Source organism: Chiloscyllium plagiosum, chromosome 19 (genome assembly GCF_004010195.1).
Source record: "Chiloscyllium plagiosum isolate BGI_BamShark_2017 chromosome 19, ASM401019v2, whole genome shotgun sequence".
NCBI classification, from domain to species: domain Eukaryota; kingdom Metazoa; phylum Chordata; class Chondrichthyes; order Orectolobiformes; family Hemiscylliidae; genus Chiloscyllium; species Chiloscyllium plagiosum.
The window spans coordinates 29,943,148-29,954,885 of record NC_057728.1 but is presented as its reverse complement, the minus strand read 5'-3'; the positions used below and the strand labels follow the sequence as shown (position 1 = coordinate 29,954,885).

At 38.7% G+C, this 11,738-nt stretch overlaps 2 protein-coding genes across 6 annotated transcripts in view; one reads left to right on the top strand and one right to left on the bottom strand.

Moving 5' to 3' along the window:
- Nucleotides 1-4,088, top strand: part of dusp16 (dual specificity phosphatase 16) — a 97,359-nt gene extending 93,271 nt beyond the window's left edge. For all 3 annotated transcript variants that reach the window (XM_043709457.1, XM_043709459.1, XM_043709458.1), the window contains exon 7: nt 2,004-4,088. In XM_043709457.1, the coding sequence (XP_043565392.1) occupies nt 2,004-3,210 (1,207 nt within the window). In that variant the 3' untranslated portion in view covers nt 3,211-4,088. The remainder of the gene's footprint in view (nt 1-2,003) is intronic.
- Nucleotides 4,089-5,840: 1,752 nt separating this feature from the next.
- Nucleotides 5,841-11,738, bottom strand: part of borcs5 (BLOC-1 related complex subunit 5) — an 89,362-nt gene continuing 83,464 nt past the window's right edge. For all 3 annotated transcript variants that reach the window (XM_043709463.1, XM_043709462.1, XM_043709461.1), the window contains one exon: nt 5,841-6,630. In XM_043709463.1, the coding sequence (XP_043565398.1) occupies nt 6,397-6,630 (234 nt within the window). In that variant the 3' untranslated portion in view covers nt 5,841-6,396. The remainder of the gene's footprint in view (nt 6,631-11,738) is intronic.

Sequence of the window (11,738 nt, the reverse complement as noted above, 5' to 3'; positions counted from 1 at the left end):
TTTAGAAAGTAGTCTATGTTTTTATTCTTTTTGCCAAAGTGCAAGACCTCGCACTTGCTCACGTTAAATTCCATCAGCCATTTCCTGGGCCACTCTCCCAACCTGTCTAGATCCTTCTGTAGCCTCCCCACTTCCTCAGTACTACCTGCCTGTCCACCTAACTTCGTATCATCGGCAAACTTCGCTAGAGTGCCCCCGGTTCCCTCATCCCAATCATTAATATATAATGCGAACAGCTGTGGCCCCAGCACCGAACCCTGCGGGACACCGCTCGTCACCGGCTGCCATTCTGAAAAAGAACCTTTTATCCCAACTCTCTGCCTTCTGTTAGATAGCCAATCCTCAATCCATCCCAGTAGCTCACCTCGAACACCATGGGCCATCACCTTGCTCAGCAGCTTCCCGTGTGGCACCTTATCAAAGACCTTTTGAAAGTCTAGATAGACCACATCCACTGGGTTTCCCTGGTCTAACCTACTTGTTACTTCTTTAAAAAATTCCAACAGGTTTGTCAGGCATGACCTCCCTTTACTAAATCCCCTGTATACTACTTACAGCCACATTATTCAAAATGTTCAACAGTATTCATTGGGTATGTCTATGGTTGTTATTTATATGGACTTGAAGACTTTAATCAAATATCAAATAAAGCTGTCGGCATTGAGGACCAATTAAGAATTGAATTAGATCTTTAGAAGATCTAAAAAGTGACGGTAAACGGAATTGGAGGTTCAAGAATCTTACAAGCCCACTTACATGAATTATTAAATTGTGATGGACAATTATAAAGAATAGGAAAAAGTCAGGACTGCGGATGCTGGAGATCAGAGTCGACGAGTGTGGTGCTGGAAAAGCACAGCCGGTCAGGCAGCACGTCAAGAGCAGGAGGATTGATGTTTTGAACATAAGCCCTTCATCAGGAATGAAGAACTTGCACTTAAAGTCAATCCTCCTGTTCCTCGGATGCTGACTGACTGGCTGTGCTTTTCCAGCACCATGTTCTTCGACAATTTATAAACAGTAACCAGTAAAACAAATGAAATGCCGACCTTTTATATCTAGATATGAGGTTAGAGATTCCTGTTGCTCCCATGCAGCAAAATAATACTTGGGGTACTAGTCTCTGGAATTTGTAAAATTTAAGGAGGTATTGATTATATTTGAGAATATCAAGGCAACTGATAGAATAGAGACACTACATCCACTGCTGCAGGATCTAGAACTAGGTGACATAACCTAAATGTTAAGAGTCACACCTTTCTGGAGCAAAGTTAGGAAATACTTCTTTACCAAAAGAATTGTAGCAATTCGGAACTCTTGGAAATGGTTGCCAGTGGTGGGCTGACTGCCACTTTTAAACCTTGGATTGGGTAACAGAAATCTATCAAAGGTATTAAAAGATATATGGAGCAAAGAATGTAGCAATTCATTCATCCAATAATTGGTGAAAGTGTTGGTTAAAGTAGCCTACTCCTAAATTGCTACGAGCTAACCGCTTACATAGTCATGTCGAGGCCAGGGTCTGTAATGTAAGCAGGTTCTCTTCCTTGAAAAATGAGCAGGCTCATTGATTCTCTTCAACAGCATTACATTTGATTTAATAACAGTCTGTAAATAGTGAGACTCATTTTGCATCTTGTTTCCTATCAATCAAAAGCTGAACTTATATAAGTGAGGAAGGAACATTCTTCATTTTATTTCTCTAAAGAATAACTTTCTCTGGGGGGTTGTGGGGTGAAGGACCTGCTTAATGGGTCTATATCTTCTTATCTCGCAAATCACAAATATAATTTGAAGTGGTATCCTTCATCATGGTCAGTACATTCTTTTCCACAGTGGTTATTAACAGTGAAGGAGGATTTAAGCTCGATACAGTTTGACCACAAAAGTTTTAATTTTTTTTCCTGACCTAATAAGCAAATTAAGCAGCTAAACCTATTTTTTCTAAAGTAGTTTTCAGAATCTACATCTCTTTTACAAAGAAATTTGCTTTTGTTTTTAAGATTTGTCAAAGAGAAGAGACCAACCATCTCACCTAACTTTAACTTTCTTGGCCAACTGCTGGATTTTGAGAAGAAGTTGAAAACTCAGACTGGACAAACAGGAACCATTACCAAACTAAAATTCCTGCAGTTAGAGAGACCTGGGGAACAGAGGATGACACAGGAAAGTGGCCACTTTGATACAGTAACAGAAAACCAAGCCTTTACATCCACTACCTCAGAGATTATGGATCAGAATCTGACTGCACCTAATACACCTTTATCTGCACTTATGGAATCCACTGTTTCCAATCTGGAAGAAGAACGTTTTCTGGCTCAAGGACTCAATGGACTTAACCTGTCCTTGGACAGGTTAGAGGACAACAATCGATTAAAACGCTCATTTTCTTTGGACATAAAGTCTGTTTCATATCCCAGTAGCAGTGGAGGTGCTAGTTCTACACCAATTGCTGCTTCTGCAGAAGACAGTTGTGATCCTTTAAAGGAATCAAATGCGGGTGAAACGGGCCACTTATGTTTTTTCTCAACAGCTCAGAAAGAAGTGGAGCAGCTTTCAGAACACACTACACCTATTGTGATGGAGGTAAATAAGAAACAGCCACAAACCATATGGGAACAGGAATCACCAAAAAGTGCAGCTATTTCTTCAGCGCAAACAGCAGCAAGCACAAATACAATGCCTAGAACACTCTTGTACCCCTTGCATAGAAGTGGTAGCATGGAGGATAATTACAGAACAAATTTCCTACTAGGTCTTTCTAGCAGCCAACAGCATTTGGCAACATCTGCAGTAGGAATGGGGCTTAAAGGATGGCATTCAGACATACTCTCACCTCAAACATCAACTGCATCATTGGCTAACACCTGGTACATTGCAACAGAAACATTGGCTGGACAATCTCCTCGTTTTTTGTCAGGTTCTACATTGTTTGGGGGTACCACAGCCTATTCAGCATTTAGCTGTAGTCAGCTATCATCAGGCTGTGATCAGGCAGGGACAGTGCGTCGGCGTGAAAAACACTGTGACCGCCGAGATTCCAGGCGCAGCTGGCATGAGGAAAGCCCGTATGAAAAACAATACAAACGCCGCAGCTGTCAAATGGAATTCGAGGAAGGCATGAATGAAAGTAGGTCCCGGGAGGACCTAGGGAAAATTGGAAGTCAGTCTAGCTTTTCTGGCAGCATGGAGATTATTGAAGTTTCCTGAAGAAATGCTAACATGCACTCTGGTAATTTGACCAAGTTATAATTCACAGACAGTTTCTTCAAAACTGCACTTCACAGCTTCAGCCAGGGACTTCAATAATTTAGAATATTGTTGTTCAAGTCCTACCAATCATGACTGTTCAATTAATTCAACATAAGTATCTAATCAAGGTAATTATGCATAATTGTCAGGCTTTTGTATGCATTTGAAAAAAATCCCAGTTAGCGTTATGTAATTGTCCAATAATGCACTTTGCCTCTGAAGACTGAGCCAAGTTCCATGGAGATTTTTTAAAAATTCCAGACAAGCTGGCAAAATCTGGATATCTGGTGTAATCATAGCTTATTTGATGCAAACTTCTTTGCATCGTAAATAAATGGTGTAACTATCTTGATTTGAATTTATGGATAGGTAATGTGCCAGTGCTGCTTAGAGCAAATACCTCAGAATTTTAATGCTTATACTGTATGTAGGTATTCAGTAAATCAAATCTCAGGTATTACTTGATACAGATGAGATTTCCAGTTTTTTGGCTAGGTTTGAATTGCTAATGTGGACTGCTAATTAGCACTGAGAAAACATCTGTGTATGGCTGTAAAAATGAGGACCGAATCAAAAACATGTAGAGGTGTAAATGAAAAAATGTGGATGCTATGCAGAGTACATGAGTTGCAGGTTAAAGCACACTTGTGTGGAAGTTCTGTGATTGAGATATGCTGAAAATTTGTTCAGGATGGTACAACATGTCTGCATGATGGAGCTATTTTGTTCAAATGTGTAATGTATGAAGTGTTGATGGATAACTGACAAAAATGTTCTTCTCAGAGGTGAAATGAGGAGCATATTTTGAAATAAAATCTGAGATGGTACCTGTTACATACAAGTGTAATTTAAACATTGTGTCAAGTTCATAGCCTGCTTTAAGTGCCTGATAGTAAATCCTACCTCATTCTCCCACAAAAAACTACAGTGCGCATGTAGACAACTTCTGGAAATATTGTAAGGTAACCAACCTAAAGCAGTAACTGACTGTCTGTCTGTCTGTCTGTCTCTCTCTCTCTCTCCAGATGCAATTGACTTCAGTATATCTATGTTCTACTCATGTTTTCAGGGTGACCTGAAAGTAACTTACTCTGATCAGAGGGAAAAGGTGATTTCTAATATTTGGCCTCCATAGTATTGTACCACCATTGGGATGTGCTGAAAAATACATAGGTCAAAAAGTAAACACCTAAATTGTAGCAAATTGCTCTTCCTCTCATCTTATGCCAATTGGCTGCCTATGTATTTCTAACATTATCTGGATTTATTTCACAACTCAGATTCCTCTTTACAAAAAATTCCACAGCAGCACAACCTCCCCAAATGTCACAGTAATTATATCCAAGGGAGTACCCAAGCACGTAGTATATGGTGAGCAGAGTTAGAACAATTGTCATGATTAGCTAATTGATTTACACTCGTTAAAAAAGTGTGACACGAGGAGAAAACTTATACCAGATTTTTTTAAATATTTGAGAATATAAATACAATGCACAAAATATACTGTACATAGAAATGAAAATACTTCTACATCAACACTGGTAAAATGAGCTATCAAAGCCAATAAAAGCATGAAGTAAAGTTGTAATTTACAAGTAGGAAATTGCTCACCAATTCCTTTTATGGTCAACTAGTCAAATATAATGGCTGGAGAGAAGATTATGGATCTTGCAAGCTAAAATGAAACTCAATAGGTTAATTTGTAAATCCACAATACTGGTGCACTTTTGTAGTAACAGCATTTCTTTTCCCTTTGCTTTTCAAATTCTTATCTGTACATTATCCCTTCAGAGTTGTGTAGAAACTCGATCTTGTACCAGCAAAGTTATGTTTCCCCATTACTTGTTCATTTTCAATCTGAGCTGAAGAATCTTATCTGTGAACCTACTTTTTTACTTGCCTCCAACAAAAGAAAGTGTCCAATTTATGTTCTTTGTTGCTGATCGTGGAACTAGAACTAAAATTAAATATTAATCATTAAACTCTTTGCCACATGCAACATAATATTGTTTGCACTACTCTGCAGCTTCATACACGTTCAGAGCCTGCTTCTGTTACCAGCTTTACTCAAACTTCAAGCTTTAGAATTTTAAAAAAACTTTAGTATGGAGCTATGATAAATATTAGTCGGAAGTTACCAAAAGGAAAATTGTGATTGAATTTACATCTATAAAAATGCCTTAAATTAGTTTTCCTTGGCTCCATATCTTCCATTACGTTATATCCTCATTTCTATGTTCAACTATTTGACAAGGGTCCAGGAGTCACTTTTCAGCATTATTGGACTACTATACAAACTAGTCAATGATCTACTTTAAAGAACATGAGAATAAATCTTCCCAAACTTTCTATCTATAGAGGCCAATGATTAGGCTTAGTGATAATGAAAATACTCCAGTATAGTATCACCAGTTATATGATAACATCCTGAACAGGTTGACCAGGTTATCATTACATAACTGTGAAGCAACTGGGACTTGAACTCAGGTCTCCTGGCTCAGAGATAGGGAGACTACCACAATGCCACAAGAGCCCTGGCCAATTGCATGAAGGCTTGCAACCCACTATCCCTATTACTAATTAATTATTCATTTATTCAAGTGCCAAGCTCAACATATTTTCTACCAAGCACAACAGATATCTTTACATATTAAAGAGGAAAACCACCATGTTGTCTTGAGATGCTTCAAACATGTACACAAGGCACATTTAGCCATGTAAGAATGCTACAGGACACCAACAAACAGTTTAATTAATAAGCGAAGTCTTCAAATCAAGGTATTAGTATTGTGTCCTATTTGCATGCATTAATTCAAAATTTAGTAGTGGCTACCATGGTGCTGACTGCTTTGTAGTAGTGCAAATTGGTGCAGGTATTTGACCTCAAATCTCTACAAATAACTTCAGCAGTCTCTTCATTAATAAGTAACTCCTTCCACCAAAACTGGGTGAAAAAGGTTCATAATGGTGTTAGCTGGTACACTTAATCAAGAGCATTTTGGAAGAGGGCCAGAAGAGCACATTACAACAAAATGCTCAATATACCTGGAAACAGGTGACACTTCACTGACTTAATATCCAAACTGCAGATTGGGTGGTGACTATTTACATATCTAATGAAGGATAGAAGGTGGAGCTTATAGTCTACTGATACTTTACATCTTTGTCAGCTCTCATGCTGAAAGGTTCAAGTCTTTCATTCTCTGGCAATAAGTTATTAAGTTTCTCCATTAGCGGAATAGTTTGATCTATGCCCATCTGTATACGCCGGAGTATTGCAGACATCTCATTAACTTTCTGTATTTGTTCAGCATACTTGGCATATCTTTTCTGTCGCTCTTGCATAACACTGTATAAGGCAACAACGGACAGATCCATCTGTAACAGAATAAGAGTATTAATAAAGTGGATGACTGAGAGAAGCTACATTTGTAGGAAAACTGTTCAATTAATAAAATATTACAGGTTAAGGCAAAATATTGATATTTACTGTACCTATAATTGCCTTTAACACTGATCAAGTTGTACTTCATTATTTAGCAATAAAATTCAACACAAAACCACCAACCTGATGTAGTGCAAAGATTGTAAGGCTTAAAGCTGAAGAAAATATCTATCAAAGATGATCGTAAATTGAAGCACATGAGGCTTGACATTCAAGTTTTATGCCACAACAAACTATCTTCAGATTTTCCTGGTCATAACATGCAACAGAATATTTACATTCATTTCCAATAATGTGATTAATTGTGACCAGCTTTTATTTTCTTATTGGCCAAATTTATAATGTCTGATATCTGACTACACCTCTAAGTATCTTCTATAATTGAAAGTTTTTTTTTCCCCTTTGTCGTTTTAAAGGATGTGGGCATCACAGTCAAGGTCAGCATTTGTTGCCTATCTGTATTTCAATTAATGGTTTGTTGGGCCATTTCAAAGGGCAGTTAACACTGCTGTAGGTACTGAACCACACACAGTACAGAAGTAGCAAGGGCAGCAGATTACTTGCTCTATAGGGTTTTAGTCCTTAGTGAACCAGATGGTTTTCACAAAAAATGGTGGTAATGGTCAGGGTCACCAATATTGAAACTCTTTATATTCCAGATTTATTAATTCAATGTAAATTTCACCTGCTGCAGTAGTAAGATTTGAATCCATGTCCTAACAACATTAGTCTGGGTGTTTTTGATTTCTAGTTCAGTGACAAGTCCATAAAATGTAGGAGTAGGAGTAGAAGTAGGCCATTCAGCCCATCAAGTCTGCTGTACCATTCAATAAGGTCAGAGTTGATTTGATAATCCTCATCTCCACTTTCCTATATTTTCCACAATGTTTGATTCCCTACCTAGTTAAAAATCTGTCAATGTAAGCCTTAAATATACTTTCTAACAGTATGCTGTTGAGGCTGGGTTATTCAGAATCTCACAGACTGACTACCCTCAGAAAAAAAATCCGAGTCTTAAATGGGTGACCCTTTACCCTGAGATTATGCAGCCTGGTCCTAGATTCTACCATAAAGGAAAAATGGCTCTGCATAAAATGTGAAAAAAAAAGAGGAACAAGAATAGGCCATTCAGCCCCTTGAGTGTGCTCTGCCATTCAATAGGATCATGGCTGATCCAAACTTTCTCTGTCTTAGCCTTAACTATTAGCGGATCCTCCCCACACAGGTCTCAGCGACAGGAGCTCCAAAGACTCCCAACTATCTGAAAGAAGAAATTCCTCCTATCCTCAGTCTTAAACTGGCACCCCTTTATTCTGAGATTATGCCCTCAGGTCCTGAATTCTGCCACGAGGGGAAATATCCTCTCAGCAATTCCCTATCAAGCCCCTTAAGAATCCCATATGTTTCAATGGGCCATTTCAGAGGTCAGTTAACACCTCCCATTCTCCCAGTGAGTAGAGTCCCAACTTGTTTAGCCTTTGTCTATATGACTCATACTCCAACCACCTTGAAATAAGGGCAACATGCACCATCCTAATTACCTGCTGCATCTATGTGCTAGCTTTGTCATTTGTGCACAAGTACCTCTCAAATCCCTTTGTGTCCCAGCATTTTGCAGTTTTTCTCCATTTCAAAACTGATAACTTCACATTTGCCAACTTTTTGCCCACTGACTTATCAATATCTCTCTCAACTTGCATTTCCACCTAATTGTGTTGTCTGCAAATTTGGCTACAGTGCTTTCATTTCCTTCCTGTAGAAATATATATTCTAAACAGTTGTGGTCCCAGCACCGACTGGTCACGGATTGCCAACCTGAAAATGAACTCTACTTGCCGTTGCCTGCCCATTAGCCAATTCTCTATCCATGCTACGTCTACATTCTCCACAAACAACTGCTCCCTAACAAAATAAAGGTTAATTCCACAAGCAAGTTAATAAACCAGCTTATACATGTTGCCTTAGAGGATATCCCAAAAACATCTAACTTCACAGAGCACTAGTCTCATACTCAGTAACATTCCTCAATTTTATACATACCTTCTGATATGTTAATAATACTTTTCAAAAATCTAGTGTCAATCTACATCATTCACATCACCAGTGCAAATATTTCTGTCACACTAGGAGATGGTGCACTAATAAGAACTATAATGCTAAGCAGTGGAGAGGTTTAGGCAGGGCACATTAGAGCTTAGGTTTTGGACAATTTAAGATACATAATGACGAGACAACAGAGATGTGGGCATAATTAGCTTATGAGCCAAAAGCAAGATTACCACAAGTTCTGCATTAACGACTGTATCGGGTATTGCTACATTAACCCAGATCTTCCAATTTCTAGAGAGTTGGAGACAGAAGCAATGACCCAATCTATGTGCCAATATGCCACAAGTCCCAATGCATTTAAGTTGCAGGAGTTACCCAGGAAGTTTGAACTTTGAGAGGCAATTTCCCCTAGTCACTAGAACTCTCCAGATAGTTTGGATGTCTTCAACTTGCTTACCTGGAAAGTTGCCCAGGAAATAGCAGACAAAAAAAAAAAGACTACTTAACCAAACCTACCTCCCTACACACAAACACATTCTCCTGTTCACTCATACACAAAAACACTGAAAAACTATGTAAATGCCCCAAAACCTGGGGCAATATGAACCAGAATACAGCAGCTAGTGCTGCAAAAAAAGGCACATAGTGCTGACTGGGGGCAAGTAAGCTATGAGAACAGAGTTTAAAGGAACATCTCTTTACAGTTCTGAGGCTGGCATTGGAAGACCTTGAAATTCATAACTTGGTAGTGGGACAAAGTAGCAGGAAATGAATAACAATGCGACAGTGATTGCCATGCCTCCAAAGATTCGGACCATCACCTGGGAGATCATCTTTGAAGTACTATCCTTCATATCCTTGAGGCCAGCTGCCTGTGGAAAATGTCAGAACTAAAACTGAACTCAGTAGCAAATCATAAAATGTAATTTATTTATAGGACTGGAATAGAACAGGATGTAAAACACAGACAAAACTATGAACTAATACGTCTCGTGCATTGGCAGCTAATTTTTAGTTACAGTATTATGGACTACAAACATTTTCTTACCCCTCAAATAACACCCAACTTTAACCCAAACATGAGAACACTGGAGTTAGCTTGTATGTGTGCCAGCATAACAATGTCATGTTCCAGTCTCCAAGTCTGTTACAGTTTATTTCTAAACATAGGTTCTTGTTTACACAATTCTGTACTGGAATTACACAAATCATATGGGAATGTACTGAATGTTCTGGCGAACAAATGTTGATGTAAACTGTCCTCCGTTAGCTCAATCACTAATAACTGAAGTGTTCATTTTCTTATATGTTATACAACAGAGGAGCAGGCAAACAAGTCATTTCACAGTTTTGAAAACAATATATCCTGCCGAGACAACTTGTTTTGTCAAATGTCCCACTTTTTCTGTCTCTAAGCAATGAAAGACAGTGCTTTGAACTTGCTGCCAGATGGTAGCATTTTAGAGATTTTTCAACTCTGAGGTTCAACAATTTTGATCATAACCTCTGCCTTTAATTTTTCAGACATAGCTGCTTGGTGGCGATTCTGCTACTCTTTTTTTTTTGTTTCTTCGATTATTCCATTACCATCTCACATAACCTTAATTTAATCTCCCCTGCCATCCGCTCAATTACAGACCTTCATTCTTGTTCTTTCTCTACGCACTCTGTATTTACTTAACTTCTTAATTATTCTCTTGTACTGCCAGTTCTGGTTCATTGACCTGAAACATTTCTTTTAAAAGCTGTCGGACTTGCTGAGTACTGCCAGATATTTCTGCTTTTATACCAGATCGGAGCAATTAAGTTGCGTACCATAAATATATTTAAGGAAAAACTAGATAAGTATATGCATAAGAAAATAAAAGAACATATTGATAAGGTGAGATGAAGTAAGGCTGGAGGAATCTGGCTTGGAGGATATATACTGGCATAGACCTTTTAGGCCAAAAGGCCTGTTTTTGTGCAATTCCTTCAGACACCAATGTAGTCTTTATCATGGCTTACCAATTTTACTTTGAAACAGAGGAAAAGAAATTCCCAAAGATAACAATCAGCAAAACACAACATGACAAAACTGAGTACAAGCTAGGCACTGACAAAATGCAATGCTAGTATACAATATGCGTGATAAATCAGGGCACTACTACTGCTACACACATTCTATTTATTGGATTGTTATTTACGGTTGGGAAACAGGTGCAAAGGGACAATATACAGAATCATTAAGTTTAGTTACCAATTTCTAATGCAGCCATATTTTTCAATAGCTTTGCACCAAGTAATGTATTGAGGTTTTTATTACTATTACCAAAGCAATCTGCTTTTTAATCTGCAAATTGCGTCCTGAAGTCAACATCAAGGTGAATCCGATCATAGCAGTAGTGGGTGAAGAGTAGAACGAAACTGGGAGTGAACCGCAGTAGCAGAACTTCCTGATAATACCAGAGAGGCCCAGATTGAGTTCTTAAAACAGATGGAAAGATCCAGGACAGGACAGGGGCATTTGGCAGTCATTGACTTTAGAATTTGGCAGCTGGCACACTCCTTAAAGGAAATGAGCATGGGAAACTGCAAACCAAATACTTTGCCAAAATAGACCTAACAAGGGTCAATTTCTTCCCATTTCTACATGAACAAAAAGTTACCACGTACTGTTTATACTTCCCCTTCCCCCATACAGCACCCTTAGTTGGATTTCAGTCAGCTATAAGATTTAGCTCTTTTAGTAAGACCATAAGACATAGGAGTGGACGTAAGGCCATTCGGCCCATCGAGTCGACTCCGCCATTTAATCATGGCTGATAGGCATTTCAACTCCACTTACCCGCAATTTCCCCGTAGCCCTTAATTCCTTGTGACATCAAGAATTTATCAATCTCTGCCTTGAAGACATTTAGCGTCCCGGCCTCCACTGCACTCCGCGGCAATGAATTCCACAGGCCCACCACTCTCTGGCTGAAGAAACGTCTCCGCATTTCTGTTCTGAATT